At 43.4% G+C, this 22,275-nt stretch overlaps 1 protein-coding gene and 1 pseudogene across 5 annotated transcripts in view; both read right to left on the bottom strand.

The window, feature by feature from the left end:
* Window positions 1–18,475, bottom strand: part of LOC114509216 (protocadherin gamma-C4) — a 140,286-nt gene extending 121,811 nt beyond the window's left edge. The window contains exons 1-2 of one of the 5 annotated variants that reach the window (XM_036014906.1): window positions 10,791–14,894; window positions 7,675–7,842 (exon numbers count right to left, since the gene is read on the bottom strand). In XM_036014906.1, the coding sequence (XP_035870799.1) occupies window positions 7,831–7,842; window positions 10,791–13,211 (2,433 nt within the window). In that variant the 5' untranslated portion in view covers window positions 13,212–14,894 and the 3' untranslated portion in view covers window positions 7,675–7,830. Of the gene's footprint in view, window positions 1–1,360; window positions 4,155–5,833; window positions 8,650–10,790; window positions 14,895–15,910 lie in introns of those variants that run through there. The other 4 variants (XM_036014903.1, XM_028527433.2, XM_028527440.2 and 1 more) reach the window with 4 other exon arrangements.
* LOC118498065 lies at window positions 18,332–22,169 on the bottom strand (annotated as a pseudogene).
* Window positions 22,170–22,275: the final 106 nt, after the last annotated feature.

The raw sequence follows: 22,275 nt of genomic DNA, 5'->3' as shown, positions 1-22,275 counted from the left end.
AAACTGAAACCCTCCTTCTTAAGTTGAATTCAGGGATAGCCCTCAAGCTATTGCTACAATTTCCAGGTATCCAAATATCACTAATGTGTGTAGCCCTAGACATTCATGAATTCCAAATTAGCAGAACTAAATGAAGGCATAAGGAATGAAAGTTGCATATCCCTTGCACACAAAGTATTTCTGCCTATATCAGATCATTGCAGAGTCACACAGTCACAGGACCACCTGAGAGCAATTTTCAGGAACAGGGATAAGGCCTACTTACTAAGTAGCACAAATTATATAAGTTCAGAATTCAAGTTACCCAACCTTTATAAGGAGTTCTCATGATGAAAAAGGAAAGATTTTTCAAAATTTTGTTTTTTTAAGAAATAGAGAAGTGTCTTATAGTGATACCATAATAGGAAACTTAGATATTATTAAAATTACTCCTACAACCTAATGAAATGAGTGAAATAAAATGGGCAGTATTGCTGGTGGCCATAGGAGGGCACCAAAGGAATCACACATAGTCATTGCTGGTGCATTGCACAAGCTGCAACAGCAAAGTATTTACAATATACCAGTTCAACTGAGAGACTGTCACTGTTAAAGTTATACCTAAATGTGAAGTATTTCCCCCAGTATTTATAAACTGCCATTGTTTATTTATAATGGAAACTACCCCTTCAAGTAAAAAAAAAAACTTCAAGCACAATATGTTGGGTATAAAAGGAGGAAATTTAAAAAAAAAGATGAAATTTAAAAATTACTCAGTCCAGATTTAACAATAGCTTCATAACAGAGAATGCTTTAACATGAATCTTCACAATTGCCTTCTATTTACGCTTTGATACTTTCCGTGAGACTTAAAGGATAATGGCATTTAAAGAAGTGATATGGTTAGAGATATAAAATTTAAAAATTGTGGCTAAGCCCTGGGAAGCATTGTTGCATAAATGAAGGGTGGCGGGTTCGATTCACACCCAGGGCACATAAGAGAAGCAACAAATTTATCTCCCCTCCCCTCTCCTCTCCTTTCCCCTCTCCCTTTTCCCTTCTCTTTCTCCCCCTACCTTCCTTTCTCTCTAAATGCTATGGGAAAATGTCCTCAGGTGAGGATTAAAAAAATTTTTAAAGAAATTGTTGCTGAAACCATTACTGGATGAAGACTACAATGGATGAGTTAAAAACAAATACCTTTTAGATGCTGAAGATTCCTTAATCATTATTGAAGGGTCATCTACCCCTCCTCTTTAAAGCAATAGAATGCTGAAAAGAAGACCTTTCTATGATTTGGTACACATCTCATACAATTGGAGCTTATACAATTAAAGACACTGCTGCCAGCCCATGTTTCAGTGTGGCAACATTGACTTACCTGCTGAAGACTGGCGTCTCCTTTTGTTTCAAGTAAATCCTGAGTTATCAAAAGAGGCTCGCTTTTCTCACAGCTCTCCTGGCTGATGAGCGTGTCAGCATAGTTGGGCTGTGGGAAGATCAGGTGACTCTTCCGAGAGTCCGCGGTAAGAGAGACCTCGTGGGAATAGGTCTGCAGGAACGCCCGCACGCCGTCCACACCCACAAAGTGCGAGGTGGGCAAGCTGGCCAATCCCCCTCCAGAAGCTTGGAGCAGACGTGACTTATGCCAGCGCCGCAGTCTGAGTGCCAGCAGCACAATAACAAATGTGAGGAAGAGGCAGGAGACTGCAGCCACTGCCACCACTAGGTACAATGTGAGGTCTGAGGCCTCTGGGGTTGAAGGGATCTCAAGGCTGCCTAAGTCAGCCAACACGTCTGGGATGCTGTCAGCCACGGCCACAGTGAGTGTGACAGTTGCTGAGAGAGGAGGCTGTCCATGATCCTGGACGGCCACCACCAGACTCTGCTTGAGGGCATCTCTGTCCAGCAGGGCTCGCGCAGTGCGCACCTCACCTGTGTGCAGCCCCACCACAAAGAGCCCTGGCTCACTGGCCTTGAGCAGGCGGTAGGACAGCCAGGCATTCTGGCCTGAGTCTCTGTCCACAGCCACGACCTTGGTCACCAAATATCCAGGTTCTGCAGAGCGGGGTGCCAGTTCTACACCAGTGGAACCATCAGTGGGGAGAGAGGGGTACAAGATCTCTGGTGCATTGTCATTCTGATCCAGAACAAACAGGCTTAGAGACACATTGCTACTGAGTGGAGGATCCCCGTTGTCGCTGGCTGTCACCAGTAGTTGAAGGTCTCTAACCTGCTCATAGTCAAAGGAGTGCAGCGCATAGAGGACACCTGTGTCAGAGTTGATAGAGACATAGGAGGATAGAGGCTCTCCTTGGAGCGTGCCTTCAGCCAGGGAGTAAGTGACTCTGGCATTCTCAATGCTGTCAGGGTCCTGGGCGGTCATGGATAAAATGGAGGCTCCTCTGGGGTTGTTTTCAGGAATGTAGGCAGAGTAAGAAGCATGAGAAAAGGCAGGAGGGTTGTCGTTGATGTCTGTCAGCTTCAGTGAAATGTGAGTTTCTGTAGACAGTTGTGGAGTTCCATGGTCAGTGGCAGTTACTGTGATGTTATATTCCGAGACTTCTTCCCTATCCAGAGTTCTGTGTGTCAACAATCGATAATAATTTCCATAGGCCTTTTCAAGTGTGAATGGCAGATTATTTGGAATAGAACAGGTGACAAGGCCATTCTCTCCTGAATCACTGTCATGCACATTGAAAAGTGCAATTACTGTGCCTGGAGAAGAAGTTTCTTGGATAGAGCCCGTGAGAGATGTAACCATGACTTCTGGAGCATTGTCATTTACATCCAGGACTGTCACCAGTACCTTACTCCTGGCTCGGAGACCAGGACCATCGTGAGCTTCTATATCTATATCATAGAATCCAGAGTCCTCATAATCTAGATCCCCCAGTATTGTTAGATCCCCAGTCATAGAATTCAACTGGAATAGCTGTGATATTTTATCTCTTACTTTCCGGAAAGAATACGTCACTTCTCCATTGGCTCCTTCATCTGGATCAGTGGCTTTTACGGTGACGATTCGGGAGCCCACCGGCACGTTCTCCCGGACGTTCACGTGGTACTCAGGCTGAGTGAATAGGGGGGCATTGTCATTGATATCCATAAGTGTTATACGAATCCGGGTACTGACAGAGTGAACCAGGTCGCCTCCATCGAAGGCAGTGAGAACCAGGTGGTGAACCGCCTCTTCCTCGCGGTCCAGAGCACGCTCCAACACCAGCTCAGGGTACTTTATCCCATCAGCTCCGTTCTGCACGTCCAGGGAGAAGTGAGCATTCGAGCTGAGCTGGTAACCCTGCAGGGAGTTTACCCCTACATCCGGATCAAAAGCTTCAGGAAGAGGGAACCTTGTTCCAGGACTTTCATGTTCAGCGACTTTTATTTCTCTTTGCTCTGTCCCAAAGTTGGGTGCGTTATCATTAACATCGATTATTTCCACTTCTACTCCAACAATCTTCACTTTGTCCTCTAGGAGAACCTCCAGGCTTACTACACACTTTGGAGATCTATCACAGAGCTCTTCCCGGTCTATCCTGCCCGCGGTGACCAAGCTGCCGCTTCGCAAGTTCAGAGCAAAGAGCGGGGTCCTACCTCTGGAGACGATGCGGACTCCGCGCTCCGCCAGCTCCCGGGGCTCCAGCTCCAGGTCCTTGGCGATGTTGCCCACGAAGGAACCTTTCTCTAGCTCCTCAGGCACAGAGTAGCGGATCTGTTGGGCCCGGATTTCCCACAGGGTCCCCAGGAGAAGGCAAATCCCAACCAGCCTGTTCAGCTTGCTGCAGACTGGACGATAAGGAGGAGCCGCCATTGTAACCCCACCGCAGAGAAGCTTGCGCTTGGGTTTCCTCTCGGTGGAGGCCTGAGGAGCCTCAGGATCCTAGTATTCCAAGATAACTTACTTTCACCGCCGGCTGGATCTCGGGGGTTCAATTTGGAGCTTTAGTAAAGCCCCAGGGTCAGTGCTTTGTGATGCAGAAATCTTGTGGCTCACGTGAAATTCCCGGTTGCTGTTTCCCTGGTTGGTGAGCAGCGACACCCAGAGTCCTAACCTGTTATTGCAAGCTGTTCTTGGTAAAACTTTGCCTGAGTACCCTATTTCTTTTCCGTATCCTATCTATCCCCAAAGAATAAAAGTCAAACTCCTGTTTTTATTTGCAATAAAATACAGAAACAATCAAATTCTTCCTGTGCAATAATCCTTATAAAGTAATTAATTTTTTAGAGAAAATCTGGTGCTTTTTTTTGCTAAGAAAATTTGAGTTTTTGCATCATTTATTTTCATAGTCTATTTTCAGGACAGTGTATTGTGTGAGAGACACATTTGTCCCAGCCAGGAGTGAGGATGGACTTGAAGAATGGAAAAACACATGAAACACCAGTGTCTGGGAAGTCAGAAATCTGGACTCTAGTCCCAACCTACGCAGAAACAAGTTTCTTCACAGGAATGGATCTTTTAGAATCTAGGGTGACGTTTTAGTTCTCCAGAAAGACAATATCAATGGTTCAAGAGCTAGTTTTATCCCTGTGCCAATGGGATTGGCAAATATAGTAATTGGTTTGGGAAGAGAATTTGCTCATTAATTTTCTATACAGAAGATTCTAGGCCAAGGGCTATGTCTGTGACTATCAGGTTCACAATGTATCCTCAGACTTTAGAACACCACCCTTCATAGAGTGCTCATGCAAATAGTTTTTCAGTGTTTAATGAATGAGTCACTAAAGCAACTGCAAAGCCTAAAACAATGGATAGATAACTCTGATCTTAAAAATTAAAAAAAATAAGACAGAAAGGTTAGAGTGAAGAACTTTAAGAGCAGACAGTACTTCACTCATCTTTTTTCAACATAAGGACACATCCAGAAGGTACTATTTTACCATTATTTCTAAGTTTACTTTAGCTTTGATTTCAGACATAACGAGTAAAAGGAAACATTTTAATAGTTATATATATATTGTCTTTGCATGTTTCTCAGTTTTATTATTCAGGAAAACTTAGAGTAATTTACTAACCTGGGAAAACTTGAGATAAATGAGCAAGTACCCAGTTCTTTAGATTATTCCCCACATAATAATTAACCTCTACAAATTACTCATAAATTTTAACCAAATGCAAAAGTCCATTGACTATTCAGAGCTTTTAAATATTCAGACTTTGTAGAGTAGATTAAAGGTAGGTTTCACAATTCTCAAAAGACCCACAAATTGCCAGGGACGGGGAGGAAAAAAATATTCATTACATTTATTATTAAAATAATGACAACGTAGAATGGGTATGAAAATAAATTATTAAAGAAAGATTAAGAAAATTACTTTTAAATGAGATTATGAAGTGGGAATAAATTGACCCAAAGGTAGTGATTCAAATGTAAAATCTGACAGTCTTGCTACATGTGGTAAGGTCAAAAAGTGCAAAGACACTTATCAATTCAAAAGTTATATTAAAAATACACATTGCAATGAAAAATAACAACTAAGATTTATTTGATATTTAATGTAGGAATGTAGGCAGAAAGAACTGCCAGCACATTTATAAAGAGTAAAGCTTGGAAAAAAAGTATCACACATCAACTAAGAAATGGTTGTGCTACTATTAGAAGCAGTGACAATCAAGAAAAACTCTCGTTAGCAAGATATGCTGACCACACAGAAATGCCAACCATACAGACCGAGAAGTAGTAATTAGGTAATTGCCAAGAGTACTGAGCAATCACGGGGCCCAGCTCCACCCATCCAATACACTTCCTCTCCTACTACCACTGCTAGAACAGTGAACAACGACCAAAGCTAATTATGAACTCTGAGAATAAAGTACAAGATATAAAATTTAAGTAGGTTTGCAGAAACTCACGTGTGAGGAAAGAGAGGAGTCATATGCCACTTGGGGGTCTTCATTACTGGCACATACATCCACAGGATCTTCAAACAGGAGATCCTGAGAGGGAGCCACTGCCGGGGTCACGTTGAGAATATTAAACTCTGTCTTAGCTGACTGTGAAGCAACGCACAGGTTGTAGGAATAGGGCAAAGTCCCCTCACTGTAATTGGGAAGAACCCCAGGTGCAGACTTGGAACTGAGGCCAGGCTGAAAGCAGCCCCAAGCAGCAGCACTGGAGGAGCGTCGCAGGCGCAGGGCCACCGCCAGAATCACCGCCAGGAGGAAGAGCACCGAGATCAAGGCCAAGGCCACCACCAGATAAAATTGCAGCTCAGCCTGGGGGTCAGAGGGTGTGGGACGTTCGCTGAGGTCCGGCAAGGCCTCTTGTAGGCTGTCAGCGAAGACCAGGAGCAGCGTGGCAGTTGCTGAGAGAGGCGGCTGTCCCCCGTCTCGCACAGAGACCAGCAGGCGCTGACGGACAGCGTCCCTTTCACCCAAAGCACGCGCTGTGCGCACCTCCCCTGTGCGCAGCCCCAGGCTGAACAGTCCAGGTTCGCTGGCCTGCAGCACGTGGTAGGATAGCCAGGCATTGTGTCCCGAGTCTGCGTCCACCGCCACCACCTTGGTGACCAGGTAGCCGGGCTGCGCGGCGCGCGGCACTGTGTCGAAGAGCGCAGAGCCGTCGGGCCCCAGCGCTGGGTAAAGCACCCTTGGCGCATTGTCGTTGCGGTCGGTCACCAACACCCGCAGGCTGACATTGGCGCTGAGCGCTGGTGAGCCCTGGTCGCGAGCCTGCAGCGTCAGCTGGAAGACGCGTAGCTGCTCGTGGTCGAAGGCGCGCTGCGCGAACACCACGCCGCTCTGTGGGTTCACGGACACGTAGGACGACAGCGTCCGTGGCTCCAGGTCGCTGGCCACAATGGAGTAGGAGACTTGGCCGTTGGGTCCCAGGTCAGGATCAGAGGCGCTGACTTGGGCGATGGAGGCTCCAGGTGTGTTGTTCTCAGCTACATGAACCACGTAGGAGGCCTGGTGGAAAACCGGGGCGTTGTCATTGACGTCACCGATGTGTACTGTGATGGTGGTGCTGGAGGAGAGGGATGGCTTGCCCTTGTCAGCAGCTGTGATGGTGATGTTGTACTCTGCTATCTGCTCCCGGTCTAAAGCACTTTCAATCATCAGCTTGTAATAATTCTTGGAGGTGGATTCTAATTTGAAGGGAACTTCTTCCTGAATGTAGCATGTCACCAGACCATTTTGCCCAGAATCTTGGTCATGCACTTTAATGAGGGCTATTACAGTTCCAAGGTCTGAGTTTTCGGGAATCTTGTTAGAAAAGGACATAAATGTCACCTCCGGTACATTGTCATTCTCATCGACAATTTCAATATGAACATTGCAATGAGCTGTGTGTACTCCTCCATCCTTGGCTTCTATAGCCAACATATATATACTTGTCTCTTCAAAGTCCAATGTACCATTGGTTGTGATATCACCAGTGTTTGGATTGAGATTAAAGAGGAAGTTGGTACTTGTTGGGGCATTGAGGAAGGCATAGGTGATCTGTGCATTAACACCCTCATCCTGGTCAGTGGCCTTCACACACAGCACAGAGGTTCCCCAGGGCACGTTTTCTTGGAGTCTAACTCTGTATGTGTCCTGGCTGAACACTGGAGCATTATCATTGGCATCCATGACCCGGATCTGGATCTGGGTGGTACCACTTAGAGGGGGCTCCCCGCCATCCATGGCAGTCAGGATTAAGTGGTGGAAACTCTGCTGTTCTCTGTCCAGAGGTTTTTCCAGCAGTAATTCTGGGTATTTACTTCCATCGGGACTTTCTTTTGTTGACAGAGAGAAGTGGTCATTGGGGTTGATGGCGTAAACTTTCAATGAGTTACTCTCTACATCTGCATCCTGTGCAGAATCCAGTGGGAATTTTACCCCTGGTAATGCTGACTCACAGATTTCTAAGTCAATGCCTTTTGCAATGAAATGTGGCACATTGTCATTAATATCTTGGATTGCAACAATCACATGGAACACATTCATTGGGTTTTCAGCGACAACTTCAAATTCTAGCGCACACTTAGATTTTCTCCCACAAATCTTCTCTCTATCTATCCTACCGCTCACTAACAAGTCCCCACTCTCCATATTCACATTGAAAAATTCTTCTGCACTAACCCGCAGCTTTCGGGCTGGCAACTCCTGGACACTGAGTCTCAGATCCTTGGCGAGGTTTCCCACCCTGGATCCCTTGGCCAGCTCCTCTGGAATCATGTACTGTATCTGCTGGGAGATGGCCCCGCACAACAAAGACAGCAAGAAGAGAAACAGTACCTGCCTTTTCATCATTTCAGCGTGTCTGGAGCTCCTTTGCATTTCTTGTACTTGGTAAAGAAGCTTCTTTTCAAGATGTCTCTGGGATGTTTAAAAAATCAGTGACAGTACCCTGGACGTTTGGGACTTGATGGTAAGACTTGCTAGGCGCTTGCGGGTGCACCGGAGCAGAGTAGGTGGTGTTCTGCTGTGCGCAGGACAAAGCTGGAAAGCACTCTGCCGGAAACTCCGCAGAACCGAGAATCCCTTTCTTCCCTTTGGTCTACAGCGGCGCCCAGAGGTTGTCTGGGAAAACTGCATCTTGCCTAGCTATTTATCCTCAAAGAGTAAGCTGCTGAATTTATGCATTGTCTTTTTATTTGTTGGAAAGAACTAAGCATTTAAATTTTCCCTTTAAATGTGAAATTTTCTAGTTTTTTTGCCATCTCATAAGCGTTGCCACCATCGTACATTATTATTTTTTATTAAAACATTTCATGAAGCATAGGCATTTTTTTTCAGTGGGGGAGGGGGCGGCAAAAATATCTTCCATGATTTCACCGTATTTATAAAGTTGGTTTGACTAGTATGAATGTAATGAAATAAGTTACTGGCTTTTTATCCACATTTTAATCAACGATGATCCTTGCATTTTTGTAAATCCATAACTTCCCCTATTTTGTATTTTAACTCTCCCCACGTACACTTCATCAATTCAGTAATACTTTTCAAATAATGCTGTAGGCTTATTTTTAACACATTGCTCATCGTCTTAAAACATAATCTTCCTGTTATGTACAGTAGAACCCGATATTTTGTTAAAGGGACCTATTTAGTATTTGGGCACACATACATGCATCTATGAGGCTGAATCTTGTGTAAGCCATATTTATTTTTAGAAAACCAGTGCTTCTTTCTTATTTGAATATATATGTAGTGCTTCATAATGCCAATTTTCATCTCCAGTCAATGTATATCATTAATAAGTGAAATGAGTTTGACTTGATTACTAGTTTTAACCTTAGAGAGGCATTGAGAGACCTTAGACACTCCAGTTTAGAACTTACCTGCAATCCTTGAACTGCTCTTGGGTAACTAAAGCCAATGCACCATCAAATAGATACCAACTCAACAATTTGTTCTATGATTTGGCAGTGCTGACCCATATGTATCGTACACTCCAGGCAAAACAGACTACTACCTGTTTTCCTAAGACATCCTTTCCCTTGTTTTCCCTACTTCACACCTTTATATTTTCTCTTCCTTTTATTAGAATCCCTTTTCCCATCCTCTGGTAATGAATTCTTTCTGTAGTGAACACAGGATGTCTGAGAGCTTTCCTTCTATTTGCATCTTTACAACATATATGTAGGTGATGTTTTGTATGGGATTCTTAGAAATTATTTCTCTTTGAACATCCAAAGTTCTCCTGGCACTAGCCATTTAACAATTTTTTCTCCTTACAAAAAAGTGATATTAATATTATAAAGATTTTTCCTAAAAAGATATTCCAAAGGTTATGTGCCATTTCTCCCATTTTCCATTTGCATGCTTGAGTAAGAACACACCCTTCTCTGATTCCAGTTATTTTGTTCAGGCCCTGTTGTCACACACTTTTCAATGTGCCTCTTTCTAACATATTGAGGAAGACATTTGCTCCTTAGTTTGAGATCTAATGAAATATATTTTGGTCTAACTTTGGATGACTCTCCAATAAGACTTTATGGGTAGAAGTAATTTCATAAATTTCAAAATGAACCAACTATTTCTGGCCCAAGAAAATTGAAGACTCCTGTATCAGTATTGCAGCATATGGTCTGGAAATCTCTCACAAAGCCTTAGACATACCTCCTTAAATATTTTTTTTCTTTTCAAAGGACAAGACATACCACTCCAAGGCTACTAACAGTTTAGGCAATCGATTTCACTTTCAGGCAAACAGCTTAAATCAACATGAACACACACATACACACACATTTTAGTTATACATAATAGGGACTACAGGCCAAGTGAAAACAATTTGACCATCTACATTTTTTTACCACACAATTGTTATGTCTTTGAGATGAAGGTTGTGACCTGGCTTGGAAGAAGTTAAGAATCATTTTATGGGAGCCTAAAATAACTAACTAACTATACATATACTAACTATGCACACACATATATACACATGCATACACTTCTTTGTAACAGTCAGGATAGGTTAGGTAGGCTGGAGTGACAAACTTCAAGCCACATGGATTTAACATGGTCTATTTGTCACAGATATAGGTCATACTGGGTAAACCACAGGATTATTTTTTCATCGTAGCATTTCAAGGACTCAGATAGAGGAGCAGCCACAATTTCAAAGAGTATCTTAGAGATCTGGAAATTCTCACAAAGGAACCTGGAGCTTCCTCCAAAAAGAGACACACCTACTTCCATTTACAATATCTTGGCAGACTTAGTTACCTACGTCCACTCAGCTACCCAGACCAGGAAGTGCAGCCCTACCACAGGCCCAAAAGGAGAGAGGAACAAACATTTAAACAACAGGGCTAAGCTTTATAATAACCATGCTGGCATAATTGTGTCTTATAATATTCAAAAAATGAAATAAACTCACCTGAAGTAGCTTGGAGTCTCCTTTTGCTTCCAGTAAATCTTGAGCTACCAGGAGAGGCTCGCTTTTCTCACAGCTCTCCTGGCTGATGAGCGTGTCAGCATAGTTGGGCTGCGGGAAGATCAGGTGACTCTTCCGAGAGTCCGCAGTGAGGGAGACCTCATGAGAATAGGTCTGCAGGAAAGCCTGCACCCCGTCCACACCCACAAAGTGCGAGGCGGGCACACCCACCAACCCCCCTCCTGAAGCCTGGAGCAGACGTGACTTATGCCAGCGCCGCAGTCTGAGCGCCAGCAGCACAATGACAAATGCGAGGAAGAGACAAGAGACTGCAGCCACTGCCACCACCAGGTACAATGTGAGGTCCGAGGCCTCTGCGGTCGAAGGGATCTCAAGACTGCTTAAGTCAGCCAACACGTCTGGGATGCTGTCAGCCACAGCCACTGTGAGCGTGACGGTTGCTGAGAGAGGAGGCTCTCCATGATCCTGGACTGCCACCACCAGACTCTGCTTGAGTGCATCTCTGTCCAGCAGGGTGCGCGCAGTGCGCACCTCACCTGTGTGCAGCCCCACCACAAAGAGCCCTGGCTCACTGGCCTTGAGCAGGCGGTAGGACAGCCAGGCATTCTGGCCTGAGTCTCTGTCTACTGCCACCACTTTAGTCACCAGGTAGCCGGGTTCTGCAGAGCGGGGTGCCAGCTCCACACCAGTAGAACCATCTGTGGGGAGGGTGGGGTAGAGGATTTCAGGTGCATTGTCATTTTGGTCCAACACAAACAAGCTTAGAGACACATTGCTGCTGAGAGGAGGGTTCCCACTGTCACTGGCTGTCACCAGTAGCTTCAGGTCTCTAACCTGCTCATAGTCAAAAGATTGAAGAGCGTAGAGGACTCCTGTATCGGAGTTGATGGAGATATAAGTGGAGAGAGGTGCCCCCTGGACAGTATCTTCAGTAAGTGCATAAGTGATATGGGCGTTCTCGATGCTGTCAGGGTCCTGGGCAGTAACAGAGAAGATGGAAGCACCCCTGGGGTTGTTTTCTGGAACATAGGCAGAATAGGAGGCATGAGTGAAGGCAGGTGGGTTGTCATTGATGTCTGCCACATGCAGCGTGATGTGAATGTCTGTAGACAGTGGTGGACTTCCCTCATCTGTTGCTCTCAGAGTGATGTTATATTCAGAAGTCTGTTCCCTGTCCAGGGATCTGGCTGTCACTAATCGGTAATATTGGTCTATCGATTTTTCCAAATTAAATGGCATATTGCCCAGGACAACAACTGTGACTTGCCCATTTTGCCCAGAATCCCGGTCATGGACATTGACAAGGGCAACTTCTTTTCCAGCGGTTGCCTCTTCTGAGACTGATCCTGTGAAAGAAGTGATTGTAATTTCTGGAGCATTGTCATTCACATCCAGAACTGTCACAAGAACCTTAGCTTTTGAGAGGAGACCTGGTCCATCTTGTGCTTCAATTTTAATTTCATGGAATATAGCATCCTCATAATCTAGATTTTTTAATATGGTTATGTCTCCAGTGACTGAGTTTAGATGAAAAATCTGAGCAATTTTTCCAGGCATTTTGTCTAGCATATAGGACACTTGAGCATTGAATCCTTCATCAGGGTCAGTGGCATTCACAGTGAGCAGCTGGGTACCCACTGGCAAGTTCTCCTGAACACTTACTCGGTACTCAGACTGAGTAAATACTGGTGGGTTGTCATTCGCATCCAGAACTATTACTTGGATGCGCAAGTTGCCAGAGTGAACAGGGTCCCCACCATCAGAAGCAGTGAGAACAAGCTGATGAACTTTCTTTTCCTCACGGTCCAGAGCCCGCTCTAGCACCAGCTCTGGGTACTTGGCCCCATCAGACACAATCTTCACAGCCAAGGAGAAGTAGTCATTGGGGGTGAGCTGGTAGTTCTGCAGCGAGTTCATGCCTACATCTGGGTCAAATGCAGTCTTAAGTGGAAATCGAGTTCCAGGAGCCGTTAGTTCACCGATTTTTATTTCCAATTCCTCCGTTAGAAAATCAGGAGCATTGTCATTAATATCTTTAATTTCTATTTCTACTTCAAAAATTTTCAATTTGTCTTCAACCAGGATGTTAAATTTTACTAGACACCGTGTGCTTTGAGCGCAGAGCTCCTCCCGGTCTATCCTGCCCGCGGTGACCAAGCTGCCGCTTCGCAAGTTCAGAGCAAAGAGCTGCGTCCTACCTCTGGAGACGATGCGGACTCCGCGCTCTGTCAGCTCCGGAGGCTTCAGCGCCAGGTCCTTGGAGATGTTGCCCACGAAGGAGCCTTTGTCCAGCTCCTCTAGCACTGAGTAGCGGATCTGCCCGGATCCAGTCTTGCACAGCGTCCCCAGGAGCATGCACAGCAGGGCCAGTCCCCCGCCGTTTCTGATCAAATAATTCGTCATTTCCTTTTTGGTGAATTATTTTTTCTTTACCCGGTTCTAATCTCCCACAACGGAATCCACTCTTATTTTCTCAATGAGCTAAGCCCTTTTTGGGCCAGTTTCATAGGTCACAGTGCTGGTTGACCGACAGGGTGAGTGTAGCAGCCCGGGATCTTCTGAGTTTGATTTGCTGACTCCTTGCTTTTTAGGAACAAGGAAATGGTGGACTAGCTCTCCAGTCGCCTTCTTCTCCTTGAGTGGTCAACAGCGACGCTCAGAGGACTAACCGTTCACTGCACCCTTTCAGACAAACTCAAGTTTGTATTTTTAAAGTTACCCAACACCCAAAATCCTTTTTATCATAGGTAACGGGATTGGTGTTTACTTCACATAATTGAAATGCTTTATATGAAAAGATGTGACTTCAAGTTATTTCCTCGAGAAGCCGTGCACTAACCTTAATGCCACCAATATTGCTTAAAAAATGCTGGAGTTACTCTTTTGAAATATTCAAAGTTTAAGAACCACATAGAAACATCAGCCATATTTATGCATTATCCCTCTTGATGTTTGTTCCCGAGAGCCTTACATCTTAGTTTTAATATTTTTATTTAACCAATTCATTAAACAAACATGTAATTGGATGTCAGACAATATCTGGGGATTTCAGATGAACAATATGGACAAGCCACTTCCCTCACAGAGATTAAGAAGATATAAACACAAATAAGGAATGACAGTGCATTATCATTTCTGCCTTGGAGTTTAGCAAAGGTTTTGAGAGCAGTGGATCGGGGGAAAGGCCTGGAAGTGAGAGAACAGAATGGCAATGCCTGGGTGTGAGCAAGAAGTCACAGAACTTCAGGGGAACTGAGTGTAGTTCACCTTGCTTAAATCTGGAGTGCGAGGAGGGTTTTTAAGACTCAAACAAACTAGTAGAGATAAACATTTGTTTTATGTCCCAGAAACTTTTATTTGTATTTGTTTTCCTCTCCAAGCACAAAAGAGGAATACAGTAATACAGTGGTCACTTAAATTATGAGGCATCATATACCCACACATAAGGCATTTATTCTTGTGTTACTATACACATTAAAAGAAACTGTCTTTAATTTTACTCAATTCACAATTTATTAATTACTTCCAAGATGTTGTAGGGTATTATTCCACAGTGAGCTCCAACTTATCTTATAGAGTATTATATAATAGTAATAAACATAATGGAATACATTGTCTCAGACCAATTTTGCCTCAGATGCCTTTAAATATTATAATCACAACACAGTGAAAGATGATACCATTAAATACAAGACTCAGTACAAGATTACTTCTAAATAAAAATAAAAATTATTCTGGTTATATAGAATATTAGCATATCTTTGTTCTCTGTTATTAAATATATGGCTAACATACTAAAAGCCAATATGGAAATATGAGTGGGGAAGGAAAGCTGTGTTTGTGAGAAGAACTGAGGTTAGGTGAGGCATTAGAAATGTTTTGGGTTTTTTATCGGGCTTTTTATTTACTGAATCCTCCTCTGTGTCTTACCTGGGCCCCAAATACAGACTCCAAGTGAAGAGAGGCTATTTGAGGTTGGGACCATCCTCAACCTCAAGTGCTATGAGAAGGAAGATTTGGAAAGAGAAATGTACATCCCTGGTTGGTGTGACTCAGTGGATTGAGTGTCAGCCTGCAAACTAAAAGGTTGCTGGTTGGTTCAATTCCTGGTCAGGACACATACCTTTGTAGTGGGCCAGTCCCCAGCAGGGGACATGTAAGAGACAACCACACATTGATGTTTCTCTCCCTCTCTTTCTCCCACCCTTCCCCTCTCTAAAAGCAAATAAGTAACATTTTAAAAGGCAGAGACATGTATAAAGAAGGCTTTAGGGGCAATTATTGACATCGTCTCTAAATCCCTTGAGAATATATATTATTTTTTAAAGCTAGAAGGCAATATGGTTATCAGATACCAGAAAAATAACATCAAAGAGAAACATGTTCACTATTATACTACCAATTTGTTATAGAGCAAACAATAATTCAATAATTTCTTCAAGAACCACAAAGCTACTAGTAGAGGTAACTAAGGTTTTTTATCTAAGCAAAGATACCATGGCATATCTTCCTGAAACATGGTGAAGCATGTGTATTTCTAAATTTGCATCTTTTAAATGAGAAAGGCCATACAAGTCAAGTAAGATGAAGAACCTCATTTCCAAGCTGAAGGAAAAATAAGATTGAGTGAGAAGAAAGTAACCAAATCAAGTGTTTCATTACTCATGTACAAAACCAAATATAAAATATAAAAATCTTAAATTTTAAAGCACTTGAGAAAACAACTTTTGTATTTTTAAGAGAGAAGGAATTATTGATCCAGGTAGATGAGGTGATTCACACAAGGATGGGAAAGAAAGTATAAGAAGCAAGATATCCCAATTCCCAATGCTCTTTTGAATTCTTAAATACCATCTTCACCTAGTAACTCCCAATTTATACTTATGACACAAGGATTCTGGTCCCCCTTCCTCCTTACAATGTGCAAATACTTAGAAGTACTGAGAAATAATTCACCAGGACTCATTTCCTAAAAATTGAACATATTCTCAAGGAAATATGGGAAATAGAAGAGAGGTGGTAAATAGTGGAGAAAGCTAAGTAAATAGGTAATTTTATTTATTTTAGTGATAGCTTCTATGTATACTGTGAAGAGAGTTTACCTGAGGAATTGTTTCTTCTCCTTTATCTTCAAGTAAAGACTGGGGTGCTGATAGAAGATCATTTTTCTCACAGCTCTCCTGGCTGATGAGCGTGTCAGCATAGTTGGGCTGTGGAAAGATCAGGTGACTCTTCCGTGAGTCCGCAGTGAGGGAGACCTCATGGGAATAGGTCTGCAGGAACGCCCGCACCCCTTCCACGCCCACAAAGTGCGAGGTGGGCACACCTGCCAACCCCCCTCCTGAAGCCTGGAGCAGACGTGACATGTGCCAGCGCCTCAGCCTGAGTGCCAGCAGCACAATGACAAAGGCGAGGAAGACACAGGAGACTGTGGTCACTGCCACCACCAGGTACAGTGTGAGGCTGGAGTCATCAGGATTGGTGGAGGGCTCCAGATTGCCCAGCTCTTCTAGAACGTCTGGGATGCTGTCAGCCACAGCCACCGTGAGCGTGACAGTGGCTGAGAGAGGGGGCTGGCCGTGGTCCTGAACAGCCACCACCAGGCTCTGCTTGAGGGCATCTCTGTCCAGCAGGGCACGCGCAGTGCGCACCTCACCCGTGTGCAGCCCCACCACAAACAGCCCTGGCTCACTGGCCTTGAGCAGCCGGTAGGACAGCCAGGCATTCTGGCCTGAGTCTCTGTCCACTGCCACGACCTTGGTAACCAGGTAGCCAGGTTCTGCAGAGCGAGGTGCCAGCTCCACACCAGTGGAACCGTCAGTGGGGAGCATGGGGTACAGGATCTCTGGTGTGTTGTCATTCTGATCCAGAACAAACAGGCTCAGAGACACATTGCTACTGAGAGGTGGGCTCCCACTGTCCTGCGCTGTCACCCACAATTGAAGTTCACGGAATTGCTCATAGTCAAAGGAGCGTAGAGCATATAGGACACCGGTGTCAGAGTTGATGGAGATATAGGACGACAGGGGTGCCCCCTGAAAGGTGTACTCAGTCAAGGAGTAAGTTACATGGGCATTGTGGTCGCTGTCAGAATCATGGGCCTTCACAGAGATGATGGAGGCTCCTCTGGGGTTGTTTTCAGGAATGTAGGCAGAGTAGGAAGAGTGAAGGAATGTGGGTGGGTTGTCATTGATATCTGCCACCTGCAGCAAAATGTGAGCGTCTGTGGAGAGAGATGGGCTCCCTCCATCTTTAGCGGTCACAGTGATGTTGTAAGAGGAAAACTCTTCCCTGTCAAGGGCTCTGGTTGTAACCAATCGGTGATAATTGTCCACTGACCTTTCTAACTTGAAAGGCATGTCCTCTGGAAGTGAACATGTGATAAATGCATTCTGCCCAGAGTCTCTATCATGTACATTGAAAAGTGCAATTATGGTTCCTGGAGGAGAGTCTTCAGAGATTGAGCTGGTAGCGGTGGTCATGTAAAATTCTGGGGCATTGTCATTCACATCCAGAACTGTGACAATAACCTTTGTTCTTGTCAGAAGGCCTGGACCATCCTGAGCTTCAATATCAATTTCATGGAATTTGGCATCCTCATAATCTAAATTTTTTATGATTGTTATATCTCCAGATGCCGACTTGAGCTCAAATACCTCTGAGGGTTTTCCAGGGGTTTTCTCTTGGAAATACGTCACTTGAGCATTGTATCCCTCATCTGCATCAGTGGCGGTCACTGTGAGTATCCGGGTGCCTACGGGTACATTCTCTGGAACGCTTACCTGGTACTCAGGCTGTGTAAAAACAGGTGCGTTGTCGTTCACATCCAGGACCATTACGCGGATGCGGGAGGTGCCAGATCGGGCTGGGTCACCCCCGTCCAAAGCGATGAGAACGAGGTGGTGAACAGCCTCTTCCTCTCGGTCCAGAGAGCGCTCCAGCACCAGCTCTGGGTATTTGTTCCCATCCGCTCCGCTTCGCACATCCAGGGAGAAGTGGTCATTTGGGTTAAGTTCGTATTTCTGGAGAGTGTTCTCTCCTACGTCCGCATCATGAGCACTCTTCAAAGGAATCCGGAATCCCGGCGTAGTTGTTTCACTGATTTTTAGCTCCAGTTCCTCTACTCCAAACCGAGGGGCATTATCATTAATATCTGTTATCTCCACCTCTACTGAATATATAGTCAATTTATCTTCCAAAAGAATGTTAAAATTCACCAGACACCGTGCACTCTGAGCGCAGAGCTCCTCCCGGTCTATCCTGCCCGCGGTGACCAAGATGCCGCTTTGCGGATTGAGAGCAAAGAGCTGCGTCCTACCTCTCGAGACGATGCGGACTCCGCGTTCCGCCAGTACCAGGGGCTCCAAACCCAAGTCCTTGGCAATGTTGCCCACAAAGGAGCCTTTGTCGATCTCTTCTGACACAGAGTAACGCATCTGCCCAGCTCCAGCCTCCCACAGAGCCGCCGAAAGGAGATACAGCAGGACCAGTTTTCTGTGCTGTGGCAACTTTTGCAGAACCGCCATTCTTTCTGTCACAGTCTTTTCCCCGAGGCAACTTCCAGCTTCCAGTGCGGGATCTTTATTCCTCAGGGTCTGGGGTGACCAGCATTCACGGGGCCCAACTCACCGTTGAGAGAACTAGTGGGCTGCTGGGCTGAATTTCCTAGCTACCCGGAAGCTTGCGGTGAAATGCCCAGCCCTTTGTGTTGTGGCAGCGGTAGTGTAAGATAGGGTGTCTCGCAGGCTTTTACGTCTTGGGTGGTCAACAGCGACGCTCAGAGGCCTAAGTAATATCTGCACCCTATCAGGCAAATCCAAGTTCTGGTAATTTGTTTAGGTTAGCTTTGTGAGTTCAAGTTTCTTTGAAGAATCTTAGAGTTCTGAGATAGCTTAGAAGTAGCTCTTTCAAGTCAGGAGTCTTTCTCTTAGAGTAAGTAAGAATGGTGTAAACGAATGTGACCTTGACAGTAGTTGCTAGGAAAGGATTACTGAAGTTCAAGGCATTCATCAAGGTTGCTGCTGCCCTTGCTCCAAACATCTTCAACCTCTTATTTTATATGCAGAGACAATAAGATCAATTTTAAAACACTAGCTACATTACCTTCTAAGGTTATATTTTTTGAATTTCTGTGTTAGATGGCTTAGCACTTAACTTCAAGACCTGTATTTAAAATGCTGAACTATCAGAAATTTAACGGGGTGACTGTGGTGTCCCTGACACTGTCTGACTGATGCTGGAGATAGAAATGGTGACCTTGATTAACAGTCTCTGCCCTCAGGAAGCTTAAGGATAGGGGAGGGCAGAGGAATGTAAACAGAATATTATAACAGAATATAACTGGCGTCATGGTGGGAAACACTGGGCAATGGGGGAATACATAGGAAGAGAATCCAGTCTTGATTTGGGGGTCCTTATCCAGGACATGATTGAAGCTGAATCCTAAAGGGTAGGATTGAATCAAGAAAGAGGCAGTAATAGTGTTCTAGAACCTCAGTACAAATTCTTGGAGGTGAGAGGCAGTATGATACGTCAAAGAAACAAGGAAGGGATTTTGCCATATGAAGAATAAGGCACTCAAAATTCTTACAGTTTTCCAAGTCCTCTTTTTGATGTTTAGTGTTTTTTAGCATATAAAATACAATGCAGTGGATGTCTTTTTACTCCTGTTTCATTTTTATGTACTTGTAAATATTGCATTTGTTATTTCAAAAATTAACTCAGAAACATTTCAAATATATACACAAGTATAGAAAATCATGAAAGTCTGTGTACATACCATTTAATATTAATCAAATCTTAATATTTTGCCATATTTGAGATCAGTTTTTAAACATTTTGAACAATTTCAAAGTTATAAAAAGGTTACAAATATAGTACAAAGGCATTTCCGTAAACTTGTCATCCATATCATCCCAAAGGGTAACATTTTTATTTCATGCTTTGTCTCTGTCTCTCTTAATCTTTCTGAACTATATTGGAGTATGTTGCAGACTTGATGCTCCTTTACCTCTTAAGTACTTCAGAGCAGTAACATTCCCTCATTACCAAAATATGATAAAAGTCAGCAACTTAGCAGTGATGTAGTATTTTATCTACAAATGTTAGTCAAATTTTTCCAGTTGCCACAATAATACCTTTTTATAGCAAAAAGAAAAAAAGTATGGTCTAGGATCTAATCAAGGAGTACACACTACATTTAATAATTTCTCTTTAATTCCATTTAATCTGAGACAGTCCCCCAGCCTTTTATTTATATTTCATGACTTTACTCTTCAATAGTGGCCAGTTAGTCAGTAGAATATCCATTCATTTATTTCTCCCTTTCAGATTTTGGTGTTTTTGGCAGGAATGCTACAGAAATGACGTTGCAGCCTTCTCTGTGCATCTTACCATGGGACACGTGGTATCTTTGTTCCATTACTGCTAATGTTAACATTGATCATTGGTTATGATGGTGACTTCTAGGCTTTTCTATTAATAATATCTCTAGTAAAATTGTTGTTCTCCCTTTGTTTTAATTACTATCTTGTAAGGTGATGCTTTAATACTATGTACATGTTGTTTTTCTAAATGAACTTTCACCACTGACTATTCTTGCCTGAAAGAATTATTACTATGGCTGTTGGAGATCAACTTTTAAAAAACAAATCCACAGAAAGATTCAAATCCCTTCAGTACCCTGCCTTACAAACAGTCCTGTTCCTCCTTCCACAGAAGTAATCGTCATCCAGAATATAGCAGTTATTATTCCCATGCATGTTTTTTAAACTGCATATGGGTGCATCCATAAATATTTTTGCCTATTTCAAATTCATACAAATGGTAGTATGCTATGCTTATTCTGCAATGCACTTTCCTCAGCATTCCACCTTTGATATTTATTTATGTTGATAATGTTCATTTTAACTGTTGTATACTATTGCATTTTGTGAAAAATATTAAAACTTATTTTCCTATTATCTGTAGGAGGATATTAGGTTATTTTTTCCTTATGCTTCCTTCTCTTCCTTCCTCTCTCTCCCGTTTTCCTCTACTCACCTCCATCCCTCTCTGTTTCCCTCCCCTTCCTTTTTTACTATTGCAGATAATGAGGCAATGAACCTTACTGGACATATCTCCTCATATACACTTCTCACTAGGATGAGGATATTAAGCTGAAAATGGGATTTCTGGGTAAAACTGTGTGCATATTACCTGGGTAATCACGGAGTATAACAAACCACCCCAAAACCAGTGTCTTAAAATGACATGGTTTCATTTGTTCAGAATTTTCAATCTGAGTTGGGATCATCTATTTCAGTTCTTCTGCTGGCCTTACTGGTAGTTATCCATGCAGCATCATCTGGGAACTGGGCTCAGTTGGTGTGCTGAGACATCTGGGTGACTCTTTATAGGTAGTTGCATGGCCTCTCTCTTCTCATATGGCTTTTCCATTTCTGTGTTTCCCTCATGATCTTTTTTGAACATATCCTCAAGATTTTATTATCACATAGTAACACAAAATATGAAGCTTAGGACTGGATCAGTTGACCCTTTCTCTTCTAATATCCTCCCAGTTAAAAATGCTTGCATCTCTTAATAGCCAAGCATTCTCTTAGATCTGTAGTTGAGCTCAATTCATTCAAGCCTCAGCACAGTCTTTGTAGTTTTAGCCTTTTTGTGGAAAATCAGCTTAGTCTGCCCAACACAGCCACTTGGCTTCCTGTCATAAGGCCACTTTCCCTGTGCATACAGAAAACCCTTGCCCTTTTTGTACCGTGTTACTTTGTGGAGTTGATGTTTGCCACATTTCTTCCAGAAAGTTCAGCAGGTTTTAGGAACATTCACCATGTTTGTGAGGGGGCTATTGGCATGGAAAGTTTTCTTATGATCTTAACAGCAGAGTAACTGGGCTTTTTTTTAACTGTGGTAAAATATACACGATATAAAATTGACTCTTTTAACCATTTCAAGTGAGCAGTTCTGTAGCATTAAGTGTATGCACATTGTTGTGCAACCATCACCACAGTTGATCTCCAGAACTTTTCATCTTCCCAACTGAAACCCTATACTCATTGAACATTAACTCCCCATTCCTGATTCCCTTCTCCCCCTGGCGACCACCATTCTCCTTTCGATCTTTATAAATTCAACTACTCTAAGAACTTCATGATAAAAGGAATCATACAGTATTTGTCCTTTTTTGGCTGGCTTGTTTCACTTAGCATAATATCTTCAAGGTTCATCCATCTTACAATGTGTGTCAAAGTCCTTTTTTTAATGCTGAATATATATCTATGTAGTCACAGTTTGTTTATCTATTTGTCTGAGTGGACTTGGCTTGCTTCTACTTTTTGGCTAGTGTGAATAATGCTGCTTTGAATGGTGGTATATAAGTATCTATCCAAGTACCTACCTGCTTTTGTTTCTTCTGGCATATATCCAGAAGTAGAATTACTAAATCATATAATTCTGTTTACTTCTT

This window comes from Phyllostomus discolor, chromosome 13 (assembly GCF_004126475.2).
Source record: "Phyllostomus discolor isolate MPI-MPIP mPhyDis1 chromosome 13, mPhyDis1.pri.v3, whole genome shotgun sequence".
NCBI classification, from domain to species: Eukaryota; Metazoa; Chordata; class Mammalia; order Chiroptera; family Phyllostomidae; genus Phyllostomus; species Phyllostomus discolor.
This window is presented reverse-complemented; position numbering and strand designations above follow the sequence as displayed.